Source organism: Nycticebus coucang, chromosome 1, assembly GCF_027406575.1.
Source record: "Nycticebus coucang isolate mNycCou1 chromosome 1, mNycCou1.pri, whole genome shotgun sequence".
In the NCBI taxonomy this organism is placed as follows: domain Eukaryota; kingdom Metazoa; phylum Chordata; class Mammalia; order Primates; family Lorisidae; genus Nycticebus; species Nycticebus coucang.
The window spans coordinates 166,524,757-166,540,852 of record NC_069780.1 but is presented as its reverse complement, the minus strand read 5'-3'; the positions used below and the strand labels follow the sequence as shown (position 1 = coordinate 166,540,852).

At 39.9% G+C, this 16,096-nt stretch overlaps 1 protein-coding gene and 1 pseudogene across 4 annotated transcripts in view; one reads left to right on the top strand and one right to left on the bottom strand.

The window, feature by feature from the left end:
- Positions 1 to 16,096, bottom strand: part of RANBP3L (RAN binding protein 3 like) — a 57,066-nt gene that overhangs the window by 26,087 nt on the left and 14,883 nt on the right. The window contains exon 1 of one of the 4 annotated variants that reach the window (XM_053592155.1): positions 13,552 to 13,638. The exons of the other annotated variants lie outside the window; for them this stretch is intronic. Coding sequence (XP_053448130.1) covers positions 13,552 to 13,603 — 52 coding nt within the window. The 5' untranslated portion in view covers positions 13,604 to 13,638. Of the gene's footprint in view, positions 1 to 13,551; positions 13,639 to 16,096 lie in introns of those variants that run through there. 4 annotated transcript variants of the gene reach the window in all.
- LOC128586392 (heterogeneous nuclear ribonucleoproteins C1/C2-like) lies at positions 13,960 to 14,955 on the top strand (annotated as a pseudogene).

Here is a 16,096-nt window from a genome sequence, read left to right as displayed (position 1 = left end):
GAGAGTTAAAGGGCAGAAATTTAGCAAGTAACTGGACCTACCTCCCCTACTAGGGTGCCACGGCATTCTCCTGCCAGGCATAAAACTATATAAAACTGTATATATTCTCTACCTGCAATTCTGAGCTCCCAGAACTCCCCTCCACTCTCACTCTGAGGTCTGGAGGTCTGTCCCTCAGGAGTCCAGATTCTTGGGTGATTTCTCGAGGAGTGTGAGCCGGGCCTAGACTGCAGCTGGTCAGTGCTGATTCTGCAGCACGGGAGTGAGAAGAGGACAGTCAGCTAAGAGGGAACCACACCAGAGTGGCAGTGCTCCAAGGCGCAGAACAGCAGCACTTTTTGGCAACAATAGGGCTCACTCCCAGATATCCCAAAGCCACTCCCCCCGTCTCCCTGGGCAACCAGAGGTGACCAGGCATCTTCTCAGGTGGCAACCACCGCAGAACAAACCTGGGATGGAAACGCAGGCCCCATGAGTAAAGGGTTTGCCTGAGGCAGTACTGGCCTGGGTGGAGCAGGGGACTAGAAATGCATGCACAGAGCCAGGAAATTCCCAGGGCAGGGCTGACCCAGAGGACCACTTTACTGAGCCTAAGACACACCCGGCCCTCAGGTGATCGTCAGCCTATAGACGAAGGAAGGCAGGAGGCTAGAACTGACAGCTAACGGAATACGAACCTGCAGGAGCAAAGACAGGGCCTGAGGCACAGGCTCTGGGAACTCAAAACAACTTCTCTTCTACAGGGGAATTCAGCAGGAACAGACACAAATTCCCACAAAGTTGTTCTGTTCTGTTCTGTTCTGTTCTGTTCTGTTCAATCAGGGGCGGGGCTGGAACTGAGTGAACACCCCTTAGCCTACATCAAACACCCGAGGTTGTCAGGCCTCACCTCCCCTACTGGATAGAGGCAGAGCGCAGTGGCCTGGCTGAGCAGATATAGATTTCCTTGTGATTCAGGCAGGTGCAAACCCCTGGAGTATCTGTTCACTAGAGGCAACGAAGTCACAGCCCTGCGGGGCTATCAATGACTGGGTGTGAGAGACGTGCAAGGTGGGGAAGGAGGCGTCAACCTTCCCAGACTAATCTATTTGCTGGGTGGGTACTCCTGACTTCACAGAGCACTGGAGCAAGTCATATCTGAGTTGTCACCAGACTCCTGCAATCCAGTTGCCAGAGACCTTTTAAACTCTCCCACCTGAGACAGGTACAGACTGAGACAATTGATTTGGACCTTTTGAACTGAGCCAGTTCCCTGAGGACTATTCAAGTGGTGCCCTGGGTGTGTGGTTGTAGGAAAGTTTGATTTTCCTTTTCCAATTATTGCCTGTGGGGGGGCGGGGTGACTTAATTGCTGGTATTTCTCCACAACTGAGACTTCAACCCAGAGTAACTGTTTCACTTGGGTTGGACAGAGACCAGCTGAAAATAAGATAGAACCACTTAGCCCCACCACACCAAACAGGTCCCCAGTTTCTCAGGCCATAGCACTGTAAGGATCCTTGACAAAGCTCCAGGGAAAAAAATCAAACAGTGTAAAATAATCACGGGGCGGAATCAGCGGAAAAACTCTGGTAACATGAATAACCAGATAGATCAACCCCCCCAGGGAAAGATATGGCAGATGTAACTGAAGATCCCATTCATACACAGCTGGCCAAGATGTCAGAAACTAAATTCAGAATTTGGATTGCAAACAAGATTAATAGAATGGAGGAAAATTTGGAATTAGAAATTTGAGGACCAATTCAAAAGTCGGAATTAGAAATTCGAGGAGAAATTCAAAAGTTGTCTCAAGAATTTAATGACTTTAAAGACAAAACCACCAAAGATTTTGACGCACTGAAGCAAGAACTTGCAGCCCTCAAAAATCTGAAAAATACAGTACAATCCCTCAGTAACAGAGTGGAGCAAGCAGAAGAAAGGATTTCTGACATTGAAGGCAAAGCCTTTGAATGCTCTCAAACTCTCAAAGAGGAAGAGAAATGGAGAGCAAAAACAGATCATCCTCTCAGAGAGCTCTGGGATAATTCGAAGAAGACTAATATCTGCCTCATTGGATTCCCTGAAAGTAATGAAGTGGCCTCGCAAAGCACAGAGGCCCTTCTCCATGAAATTATGGAAGAGAATTTTTCAGACATGCCAAGAGTTTCTGCAATTCAGATAGCAGACAGTTTCAGAACCCCAGCATGACTTAATCCGAATAAGACATCCCCCAGGCATATCATAATTAACTTCACTAAAGTTAATATGAAGGAGAAAATTCTGAAAGCAGCCAGACATAAGAAATCCATTACTTACAAAGGGAAGAATATTAGAATGACTGCAGATCTCTCCGCTGAAACTTTTCAAGCCAGAAAAGGGTGGTCATCAACTTTTAATCTCCTAAAGCAAAATAACTTTCAACCCTGGATCCTATATCCAGGTAAATTGAGTTTCATTTATGATGGAAAAATTAAATACTTTAATGACATTCATATGCTGAAGAAATTTGCCATAACAACACCAGCTCTTCAGGATATTCTCAGACATATCCTCCATAATGACCAGCCCAATCCTCTACCACAAAAGTAAACTCACTCAGAAACTTTTGATCAAACTCCAACTTCCACAGTGGCAAAAGGATTAAAAATGCCCACTGGACTTTCGAAAAACTTGATACCCAAAATTTTACCAGACCTTGGAGACTTTACATCCTTCGTATTAACCTGGATGGACGTGGAAGACATTATTCTTAGTAAAGCATCACAAGAATGGAGAAGCATGAATCCTATGTACTCAATTTTGATATGAGGACAATTAATGACAATTATGGTTATGGGGGGGGAAACAGAAAGAGGGAAGGAGGGAGGTGGGTGGGGCCTTGGTGTGTGTCACACTTTATGGGGGCAAGACATGATTGCAAGAGGGACTTTACCTAACAATTGCAATCAGTGTAACCTGGCTTATTGTACCCTCAATGAATCCCCAACAATAAAAAAAAAAAAAAAAAAAAAAAATTTTACCAGACTTATCAATATTCTCCATTAATGTGAATGGCTTAAACTGTCCTCTAAAGAGGCACAGGTTAGCTGACTGGATACAAAAACTCAGGCCAGATATTTGCTGCATGCAAGAGTCACATCTTACCTTAAAAGGTAAATATAAACTCAGGGTGAAAGGATGGTCATCCATATTTCAGGCAAATGGTAATCAAAAAAAAAGCAGGTGTTGCAATTCTGTTTGCAGACACAATAGGCTTTAAACCAACAAAAGTAAGGAAGGACAAAAATGGTCACTTCATATTTGTTAAGGGTAATACTCAATATGATGAGATTTAAATTATTAATATTTATGCACCCAACCAGAATGCACTTCAATTTATAAGAGAAATTCTAACAGACATGAGCAACTTGATTTCCTCCAGCTCCTAATAGTCGGAGATTTCAACACTCCTTTGGCAGTGTTGGATCGATCCTCCAATAAGAAGCTGAGCAAAGAAATTTTAGATTTCAACCTAACCATCCAACATTTGGATTTAGCAGACATCTACAGGACATTTCATCCCAACAAAACTGAATACACATACTTCTCATCAGCCCACAGAACATGCTCCAAAATAGATCACATCTTAGGTCACAAGTCTAACCTCAGTAAATTTAAAGGAATAGAAATTATTCCTTGCATCTTCTTGGACCACCATGGAATAAAAGTTGAACTCAGTAACAACAGGAATCTGCATACTCATACAAAAACATGGAAGTTAAATAACCTTATGCTAAATGATAGCTGGGTCAGAGATGAGATTAAGAAGGAAATTGCCAAATTTTTGGAGTCAGAAGAGATCAAACTTTCGCTCTTCACAGATGATATGATTGTATATCTGGAAAACACCAGGGATTCTACAACAAAACTCTTAGAAGTGATCAAGGAATACAGCAGCATCTCAGCTTACAAAATCAACATTCATAAATTGGTAGCCTTTATATATACCAACAATAGTCAAGCTGAAAAAACAGTTAAGGACTCTATTCCATTCACAGTAGCACCAAAGAAGATGAAATATTTGGGAGTTTATCTAACAAAGGACATGAAAGATCTCTATAAAGAGAACTATGAAACTCTAAGAAATGAAATAGCTGAAAATGTTACAAATGCAAAAACATACCATGCTCATGGCTGGGAAGAATCAACATTGTTAAAATGTTCACACTACCCAAAGCAATATACAATTTTAATGCAATTCCTATTAAAGCTCCACTGTCATACTTTAAAGATCTTGAAAAAATAATAGTTCATTTTATATGGAATCAGAAAAAACCTCGAATAGCCAAGACATTACTCAGAAATAAAAACAAAGCAGGAGGAATCACGCTACCAGACCTCAGACTATACTATAAATTGATAGTGATCAAAACATCATGGTACTGGCACAAAAACAGAGAAGTAGATGTCTGAACAGAATAGAGAACCAAGAGATGAATCCAGCTACTTACCATTATTTGATCTTTGACAAGCCAATTAAAAACATTCAGCAGGGAAAAGATTCCCTATTTAACAAATGGTGCTGGGTGAACTGGCTAGCAACCTGTCGAAGACTGAAACTGGACCCACACCTTTCACTATTATGGATTTAAACTTAAGACATGAAACTATAAAAATACTAGAAGGGAGTGCAGGGAAAACCCTTGAAGAAATCGGTCTGGGCAAGTATTTTATGAGGAGGACCCCCCGGGCAATTGAAGCAGCTTCAAAAATACACTACTGAGACCTGATCAAACTAAAAAGCTTTTGCACAGCCAAGAACACAGTAAGTAAAGCAAGCAAACAGTCCTAAGAATGGGAGAAGATATTTGCAGGTTATGTCTACAACAAAGGTTTAATAACCAGAATCCACAGAGAACTCAAATGTATAAGCAAGAAAAGAACAAGTGATCCCATCGCAGGCTGGGCAAGGGACTTGAAAAGAAACTTCTCTGAAGAAGACAGGCACACAGCCTAAAGACATATGAAAATATGCTCATCATCTTTAATCATCAGAGAAATGCAAATCAAAACTACTTTGAGATATCATCTAACTCCAGTAAGATTAGCCCATATCACAAAATCCCAAGACCAGAGATGTTGGTGTGGATGTGAAGAAAAGGGAACACTTCTACACTGCTGGTGGGAATGCAAATTAATACATTCCTTTTGGAAAGATGTTTGGAGAACACTTAGAGATCTAAAAATAGATCTGCCATTCAATCCTAAAATTCCTCTACTAAGTATATACCCAGAAGACCAAAAATCACATTATAACAAAGGTATTTGTTTATTGCAGCCCAATTCATAATTGCTAAGTCATAGAAAAAGCCCAAGTGCCCATCGATCCACGAATGGATTAATACATTGTGGTATATGTACAGCATGGAATATTATGCAACCTTAAAGAAAGATGGAGACTTTACCTCTTTCATGTTTACATGTATGGAGCTGGAACATATTCTTCTTAGTAAAGTATCTCAAGAATGGAAGAAAAAGTATCCAACGTACTCAGCCCTACTATGAAACTAATCTATGGCTTTCACATGAAAGCTATAACCCAGTTATAACCTAAGAATAGGGAGAAAGGGAGGGGAGGGAGGGGGTAGAATGGGCCGAGGGAGGGTGATTGGTGGGATTATACCTGCGTTGCATCTTACAAGGATACATGTGAAACTTAGTAAATGTAGAATATAAATGTCTTAACACAATAACTAAGAAAATCCAGGAAGGCTATGTTAACCAGCTTGATGAAAATGTGTCAAACAGTGTATAAAACCAGTGTATGGTGCCCCATGATCACATTAATGTACACGGCTATGATTTAATAATAAAAAATAATAATAGTAAAAAGAAAAGACAAAGAAAAGCTTTGTTTGTTTATTTATTTATTTTTAGAGACAGAGTCTCACTTTATCACCCTCAGTAGAGTGCCATGGCATCGCAATTCACAGCAACCTCCAGCTCTTGGGCTTGGCCGATTCTCTTGCCTCAGCCTCCCAAGTGGCTGGGACCGCAGGCACCTGCCACAACACCTGGCTACTTTTTTGTTGCCATTTGGCCGGGGCCAGGCTGAAACCCACCACCCTCGGAGTATGGGGCCAGCGCCCTACCCACGGAGCCACAGGCACTGCCCAAAAGCTTTATTTTTATACATGATTTTCCATGTAGGAAATCTACAAAAAGCTACTAGAACTACTACGTGGATTTAGCAAAGTTCCAGAATATAAAATCAATATACAAAACCAACTGTATTTCTATATATTAGCAATAAATTGAAAATTGAAATAAAAATGTTAAATAGCATAAAAATATGAAATACTTAGCCAGGCATTGTGGCAGGCACCTGTGGTCCTGGTTGCTTGGGAGGCTGAGGCAAGAGAATTGCTTGTTGGGAGTTGGAGGTTGCTGTGAGCTGTGAAGCCACAGCTTTCTACCAAAGGCAACATAGTGAGACTCTGCCTCAAAAAGAAAAAAAAAATAAAGAAATAAAAATTAAATACTGAAGGATAAACATGTTAAAAGATGTGCAGGATCTATAAAACATTTCTGAGAGAATTTAAAGATGACCTGAGTAAACAGAGAGATGTACTTTGTTCATGCGTTGGAAGGCTTGAATTGACCTATAGATACAAGCAATCCCAATCAAAATCCCAGCAGGCTTTTTTTTTTGTATAAATTGACAAACTGATTCCAAAATTCATGGAAATTCAAAGGACCTAGAATAGTCAAAACGACTTGAAGAAAGAACTAATTTGCAGGTCTATCACAACCTTATTTGAACCACAGTAATCAAGACAGTGTAGTATTAGCATCAAGAAAGACAAATGGAATACAATACAGTCAAGAAATAGACCTACAACCATATGGGTAAATGATTTTTGAAAAAGAGGTACAGGTAAGGAAGTACAGAACATGCTGTCTTTCAAAAAAAATGGCACTGGCAACAATTGGTCATCCAGACACAAAAAAATGAAACTTCAATCCATACCTCATACCAGATGTAAAAGCTAACTAAAGATGGATTATAAACCTACATGTAAAAAAGTAGATAAAAGAAGAAAACCAAGGAGAAAATCTCTGCGACTCTGGCATAGCCAAAGATTTCTCAAATATGAGTCAAAAGCATGATCCATAACAGGACAAACTGATACAAACTTTAAAATTCCAAAAATTAAAAACTTCCACTCTTTGAAAGACACCATCAGACAGATGAAAAGTCAAGACAACCTGGAAAAAAGTTTGCAACTCATGTGTCTGATAAAAGACTCATACCTAGAGTCCATAAAGAACTTTAACAGCTCAGTAATAAGAAAACCAACCCAAGTAAAAATGGGTAAGAGATTTGATTAGAGACTTCACCAAAGAAGAAATAGGAATGGTAGGACACACATAAAAAATGTCCAACATCATGACTCATTAAGAAAATAAATTAAAACCATGATGAGACACCAAAAAAAAATGATAAAAATAAAATAAAATATATAGATACAGATATATAATTAATATTATCATAAATATTAAGCATTCATGAAACAAAATCAGAATACTATTTTCTTAAAGACAAATCAGAGAACAAGAAAAAGCTTGTAGAAATTAGACTTTAAATGTAATAGTAGAATAAAAAAAATCAATAGAAAATTTTGAAAATAAAGTTGAGTACAAAACCTACTAAGCAGAACCTAATAACAAAGTGAAGAATAGGAGAAGAATACAAGAAAAATCCAAATTATCAGTCCAGGAGTTCACTTCAACACCTGATTAAGGAGGTCTAGAAAAAGAGAATATAGAAAACCAGATGAAATTATCAACAAATAAATCATGGGAATTTCCCCTAATTGAAGAATGTAGGTTTTATAGATTGAAGAGCCCATCCAGTGCTCAGGACAATGTGAAAATAGACCCATCCCAATGCATATCATGAAATCCTAGAACTCTGTGGACAAATGATCCAGAGGAAATTAAAAAGGTCATATACAAAGGGTATAGAATCAGAATAGCTATAGATTTCTCAAGAACAATATTTGAAATTAGAAAGCAAATGGGGCAATGCTTTCAACATTCTGAGGGGAAATTATTTCCACCCCACAATTATATACTAATATAAACTGTTGATTCACTGTAATGATGCGATAAAAACATTGCAAGACTGCAAAATTTCAAAACAGGTATCTCATATATCCACCAGTTCTCAGGATGCTTCTGGATGATACCAAGAGAGCTGGGAAAGGAAGAATCCAAGAAACAGGGCAACCAACTCCAGGGGGACTGAGGGAGTTTTGATGATGACGGTAAAGGGACATCCAGAAAGACAGAGGAACGCCTATCACAGCAACCAGTCCACAAAAGGGGACGTCCTTGAGGACAATCCAGAAAAGAAATCTTCAAGAAGAGGGAATTAAAACTAGCTGAATATCTCATGTGGTATATTTCCAAAGGATATTTATTTAGAAGATTGGAGGAAAGTTTGGGGATCAATTGGTGATTAGCATATAGAGAACCAAAAAAAAGGAAACAAAAATATGACAAAATTATTAACTCCAGAGAAAACAAAACATTGGGCAAAAAAGAAAAAGTAATCATAATACATTAGATAACATTTACATAGTCACAATAATATCAATACTAAACATTGATCAAGTCAAACTCAGAATGCAATGATTTGGGGAAGATGGGTGAACAGAAAGTACTCATGGGTGTGGTGGTAGTGGTCGTAGGCCTCAGGGAAATCTATGACAGAGAGCTAAATTCTCCCATCACAGCAAATCAATAGTGTCAAACCATAAAAACAAAGGAACAGCATGATATTTAGAGATATGGAGGTTTATACTCAAAGAAACAGCGGTGAGAGTTGGATGTTATTGCCTCTGGATCAAGAAAATGCACGGCAAAGGAAGGAACAAGGAAGATTCTCCTGTTCAAAGAAAGACTTGTAGAACCATTTAATTTCTTGAACCACATAAATGTGTATAACTTTGAAAATGTGAAAAATAAAATTTAAAATAATTTCTTTTCTTCCATAGCATTAGACACGTATAATTAAGGAGACATTTCATGGCACTCTCCAAGAATATTGAGTTATAGTAAGTTATACTCACTGGGCAGTAAGTAATCCATTCTTTGCATTAAAATATGTAGAAATAAATGTGAGAAAGATGAAGTTTCTGAGTTCAGAAAGCAATCAAACTGCTCCAGAATAACTGCAGATCTGCTCTTTACAATGCAGTCTAAACCTCTGAACAGCATGTCATGTCCTTGGCCTTCATCTTTACTCAAATTGCTCAACTGAAGTCTCTGGAGAAGAATTCAGCTGCATACTATGTATGTATGAAATAGCTTTGTTCCTCAGGATTCCCAAGCCCTATCATGGCCAGTGTTTGCAGTAAATATAAACTTCTCTTTTCACTGTTTTAATATGTACCATGATCTCCCTCCCCCCCAAAAAAAAATTGTAGTGAGTTGTAAGGTGTTTTCTCTACCCTTTACTTCCACATGTTAATTGACACCTCACCTCTGACCTGTTTCAATTGGGAAAGTAACTGGAAGATTTTGTTGATAAAGCATTGCAGAGGGGAGGGGGCTTGAAAGCATCTGTCTACTGAGGCTAAAGAAGACCTCCTGGAAGAAGACGCTGAGAATGGAGTACTTTTTTTTTTTTTTTTTTTTTGCAGTTTTTGACTGGGGCTGGGTTTGAACCCACCACCTCCAGCATATGGGGCCGGCACCCTACTCCTTTGAGCCACAGGTGCTGCCCCGAGAATGGAGTACCTTTACATCAGAGCCCCAGTAGCACAGCGGACCAGGCAGCTCCTAGAGGCCTGAGTTTCTGCTACACAGATGCTCCTACCCAGGTTCCGGCAGACCTCTTCTTGCTGCTTGATAGTTTAGGAAAGAGGAACATTGAGTTCTCCACATCAGATAGAACCAGTCTACTCCAGCCAGGCCTGAAAAGAGTTGTGGAAACAGTCTTGGCAGGAAAGAGGGGAGGGTGCTGCCAAATAGGTCACCTCTAATTGCTACCGAGACTAAAATTATCTGCTTGAGCTGTGGCCCTGCATTTTCCTCTTCCTTTCTTCCTGAACTTTCCACCTGTCTCTGCCACATCCTCTTCTCTAATACCTTTCCCTCTGCGAGGTCTCACCCTGGTCTCCAATACCTTCCTTACGCCCCTGTCCTCTCACCTGCTTTCCACTGCGTCCGTCTCTCTGCCTTGACAAAGCATGGATTTTGGAGCTTTGAAATCAGATAGTCCTAGAGCTGTGTTTTTTGTTTTTCTTTTACGACATTATTCCAGCCTCAGCCTTTTCATCTCTCTCTCTCTGTATAAATTTTTTAAAGGTTTTTTTTTTTTTTTTTGAGGTTTGAGGCAACATATGCATGCAAGAGCACTTCATACAGCTTCCTTGTCAAACCTTTTTGGAAAAAAAGAAAGTATTTATATCTTTCTATCTATCCATCCACCCTCCATAAGTGCACACGTTTCTATACATCCAGATATAGACAAATAGACACACACACACACACACACAAACTTGTAGAGCAGTGCAGACTGCAGGCTGCATACATGTCACTCAACAGTAGTTAACTCCCTTCCGCCCTCCCCTGCAGTTACTGCACTGACCTGCCTCCTCTGTGTTCACTCTTGAGGAAACGCCTCATTATTCCTCAAAAGTCTTTTTATTTTTTCTTTCACTCATTAGCTTGCTCACACTCCTAGTTTTCTTATTTCTCTTGTTGGCCTGCTATCTTTTTTATTCTGTTTAAAATTTTTGATATCAGGAAGTTTCTGAATCCAGGCTGTGGCCCATAAAAAATCTTAGAGATCTTTACTCCTCAAAGCATTGTCTTGACAGGCTGGCTACATTGGCTGAAATGTAGAATCTCAGTACCCGACCCAGACCTAGTGATGCAAAATCTACATTTTATATAACAACCCCAGGTGATTTGTACACACGTTAATGCTTGAGAAGCAGTCCTCTGGACTCACAGTGGCCTCCAGCCTTTTTAGCACCATGGATTGGTTATATGGAAGACAATTTTTCCGAATGGGGGAGGGGTGGTTTGGGGATATTTCAAGCATATTACATTTATTGTGCACTTTATTCTATTCTCATGACACTTTAATACGTAATGAAATAATTATACAACTCATAGTTTTAATGCAGAAGCAGTAGGAGCCCTGAGCTTGTTTTCCTGCAACGACATGGTCCCAGCAGTCCCAGGGCTAATATCACTGCCTCACCTCCACCTTGGACTGTCAGTCATCAGATTCTCGGAAGGGAAGTAACTGTTATTGAGTGACATGTATATAGCCCACAGTCTACACTGCTGCTACACATTTATCTGTGTGTATCTATTTGTCTATACCTGTGCACCGAGGTCCCGCATACACACAGTTTACATTACAGTAATATCACAGCTGATCTGACAGGAGGCAGAGCTCAGGCGGTAATGCAAGCAATGGGGAGCTGCTGTAAACACAGACGAAGCTTCCCTTGCTGGCTTTCCACTCACCTCCTCCTAAATGGCCAGTTCCTAATGGGCTACAGACCAGTCCTGGGCTGCAGCCTGGGGTTTGGGGACCACAGCTTTAGAGAACCTCTGGGTTTCTGTCAACCAAGATCAAATTTAGGAGAAGAGCGGTGGAGATTCCTGGAATTAGTGACTAAACCTGTGGGATAGTCTGAGTAAGCTGGTGATTAATGAGAAAATAAGTAGTATTGAAATGATACACTATGCTTATTATGATTAAATGTAAGGTGAAATCAAGGGCTATTTTGAAAACTTACAAAGAAATCCCTGTCTTGATATTAAAAATCAGTCATTCAGATATTTTGCTTGAAGCAATTAATAATTTTCACTCAATGCAAAAGTTTGTTTTCTGTCTTGATGATATGTCTGAAACGTGACTTTTTCCCATGAAAATATTTTTTAGAAAATGTCACTTCTTGAGACTATTAAATATCAATTAAATTGTTCATTTCTGAAAAGCAAAAATTTAGCCTGGAAATATGAACCACATCAGAAGCTTTTGTCATAGTTCTAAGATTCTTCAACAAGAATTTGAAACATCTAAAGTCTCAAATGCAAAAAATGACATCATCTAGAGAAAAAATAGACAAATGCCAGCAAATGACCTTAATCTCTGTATGGAATCCCCAGAAGAAGAGACACAGAGGGTTTGAAGCACACACAACCTTGTCTTTTTAAAACAAAGACAAAAATTACATTAAAACATTTACATTAAAGTCTTCTAAGATAGTTTCAAGAAAGGGCAAATTGTAGCCTCAGGGGAAAAAAGAGTATTTGCCAATTCACAAAGGAACCACAAGCATGAGACATTTTGTGCTTTTTTCTAATCATATATGGGGGGCCTCTGTAAAATTCAAGAAGAATAGAATAAATAACAAATTGTCTACCAAAACTAAAAAAAGTTTTTTAGTTATAGAATAAATAACAAATTGTCCACTAAAAAAAGTAGGGCCGCAGAATGACATTACTAACTACAATGGGACACATTTGGTTCTATTTTTTTGAGATGTTTCTTACTGATTTGGAGGTAAGTTAATCAGGACCCCAGGTCAAAACAGAGGCCGTTTATACAGAAAGTTTCTAGGCTAACTTACGAAGCACTAGCCCAACTTTAGATATAAGACATATGGACCCTGTTGGAATGATTACAGCCCTGGCTATTCCTGCCGAAGTTATAACCAGTTTTGTGTACTATAAATACCAGCTGGTTGTAAGAAATCTTGATAATCTGCAAGGGACCTACCTATTCACTGTAAGAGCTAAAGACTGTTGACTCTTTCTTTCATTAGTTTGTACACTGGTCCAGATCTAGACACAGACCAATTTTGAAAAAAAACAAGGCACAGAGATAAGAAAATATTTCATGTGAGCAAGAAGCAAGAAGAATAGGAGGTTGTATCAAAGAACTTTCTATCATTCTGAATGTAAGAGCAAACCCTTGAAAATTCTGTCTTGAATGCACTCTTCAAACTGTGCTGTTTTATTTGTAATCCAATCATATGTGGTAGTGGGCTGCTGGACCACAGCCCATGACTTAATTTCATTTGTATTTTAGAATCTGGAGATTTGCAGTAGCAATAATTCAATTGAAGAAAAATTCTTATTTCTTAAGGTCATTTCCTTCACTGACTAGGTTTACAGATCCCTAAAAACAGGTAGTAAATGACTGAAACAAAGTCATTTCATATTGAATGGTTGGCAAAAGTCACCCTACCAATCAAATACCATGATGATTAAAGAAACTGGCTCTATATTTTTTGACAGTGATCAAGTCATCAGTAATTGATCTCCAAAGACAAGGTCATCATGTGCAGTGTGCTGTGTATTTGGGGATGATCAAGGACTAGTATGGTTTCACGAGGACCACTTTGATTTTCAATAGGCCTTTTTCATCAGATGTCATAGCATGCACCATTAGACTTTACCTTTGTTTCAATTTCAAGACATTATTCTTTAAATTGTTACTATTATTATTATTATTATTTTGCAATTTTTGGCTGGGGCTGGGTTTGAACTCACCACCTCTGGCATATGGGGCCAGCGCCCTACTCCGTTGAGTCACAGGCACCATCCAAATTATTTCTTTTTTTCTTCTTAAAGATAGTAGTTCCGGTGTTGTCGACCTGGAACAGTACTGGGCTTCTCCCCGTAGAATCCGGGAGTAAGACAATTTTGATATAAGGACAATTAATGACAATTAAGGTTATGGGGGGGGAAGCAGAAAGAGGGACGGAGGGAGGAGGGTGGGGCCTTGGTGTGTGTCACACTTTATGGGGGCAAGACATAATTGCAAGAGGGACTTTACCTAACAATTGCAATCAGTGTAACCTGGCTTATTGTACCCTCAATGAATCCCCAACAATAAAAAAAAAAAAAAAGAATCCGGGAGTAAGAGACTCAGAATCAAATCTCTTCTCCCTCCCCCCTCCTGGTTACAAAACACTGAAATATATAATTTAGTGGAACTTTTCCTTGAGTTTTTTCGCTTTGTGAAGAACCTTATCATCAAACGCAATGGCTAGCAATGTTACCAACAAGACAGACCCTGGCTCCAGGAACTCCACTGTACTTACTGGAATCTCAACACTCTTGTGGTGAAGAAGTCTGATGTGGAAGCAATTTTCTCGAAATATGGCAAAATTGTGGGCTGCTCTGTTCACAGGGCTTTGCCTTTGTTCAGTATGTTAATGAGAGAAATGCCGGGCTGCTGCAGCAGGAGAGGACGGCAGAATGATTGCTGGCCAAGTTTAGATATTAATCTGGCTGCAGAGCTGAAAGTGAGTCTAGGAAAAGCAGGTGTGAAACGATCTGCAGAGGAGAGATACCCGTCATACCAGAACACCCTTCTCCGTCCCCTCTACTCAGCTCCTCTTTTGACTTGGACTGTGCCTTTCAACGGGATTATTCTGACAGGATGTACAGTTACCCAGCCCGCGCTCCTCCTCCTGTGGCTCGGGCTATGAAGCCTTCAAAGCCCAGCGTGTATTCAGGAAGCGCCTCACGAAGGGGGACAACTGGCTTCAATTCTAAGAGTGGACAGCGAGGTTCTTTTTCCAAGTCTGGAAAGTTGAAGGAAGATGACCTTCAGCCCCTTGAGAAAGAGTTGACCCAGATAAACCAACAAGTGGATTCTTTACTGGAAAACCTGGAAAAAATTGAAAAGGGGCAAACCAAACAAGCAGCAGCAGAGATGAAGGATGAGGCGTCAGAAGAGCGCAGAGCAGCAGCTCCCTGAAGAAAGATGAGACTAATGTGGAGATGGAATCTGAGGGGTGCAGATGACCCTGCTGAGGAGGGGACCTGCTGGATGACGATGATAGTGAAGACTGGGGGAAACCAGCTGGAGCTGATCAAGGATGAGAAAAAGAGCCTGAGGAAGGAGAGGAGGACAGAGACAGCGCCAATGGTGAGGATGACTCTTAAGCACATAGTGGGGTTTAGAAATCTTATCCCATTATTTCTTTACCTAGGCGCTTGTGTGGATCAAAATTCTCACCAGGTCCTCTCCCCCTGGTATCTTCACCACATGCTCACTGTTGTCCCCTCCTGTCCTTCCCATGTTCATGAATTCATACTAGTCCTATTTTCACTTCCTTTGATGCTCCTAGTAGTTTTATTAAGTCTTACCCCATAATGTTTTGCTTTTAATTTTGATACCTCTTTATGACTTAACAATAAAAAGGATGTATGGGTTTTTTTTTTTGTAGAGACAGAGTCTCACTTTATGGCCCTTGGTAGAGTGCTATGGCATCACACAGCTCACAGCAACCTCCAACTCCTGGGCTTAAGCGATTCTCTTGCCTCAGCCTCCCGAGTAGCTGGGACTACAGGCGCCCGCCATAACGCCCGGCTATTTTTTGGTTGCAGTTCAGCCGGGGCCAGGTTTGAACCCGCCACCCTCGGTATATGGGGCCGGCGCCTTACCGACTGAGCCACAGGCGCCGCCCAGGATGTATGGTTTTTATTAGCTGTCTCCAAAATAATCTCTTGTCATCCAGGGAGTACAGTTCTTTCCATTCATACATGAGTTCAGTAGTTGCTTCCCTAACTGCAAAGGCAATCGCATTTCGTTAAAGTAACACCTAAGAGCAGCTTTGAGTTAGAAGTATGTGTTATACCCCATGTAAGAGTGCTGGGGTGGAGAGGGGGGCAATTCAACACAAATGTAACAATGTATTTTTGTGAATGAGAATTGGCCTGTCAAATGCAGCCTCTAGAAAAATAATTAGTGTAATAGTCTTAAGATTTGTTTTCTAAAGTTGATGCTGTGGGTTATTTTTGTGAACAGCCTGATGTTTGGGACCTTTTTTCCTCAAAATAAGTCCTTATTAAACCAGGAATTTAGAGAAAAAAAAAGATAGTAGTTCCATATGAAATGGCTACACATGTCATGACTAGTCTTTTGAAATGTTTGACTTGATATGACCTAAAAAATACTGTGAAAAGTTAGGTCTGGCTGATCTCTCAAAATGCTTCTGTTATGCACTGGCATAATATAAAAACTTACATTTGCATCATACTCTATTATAAAACATATTTAAATATATTAATATTTAGTGCATAA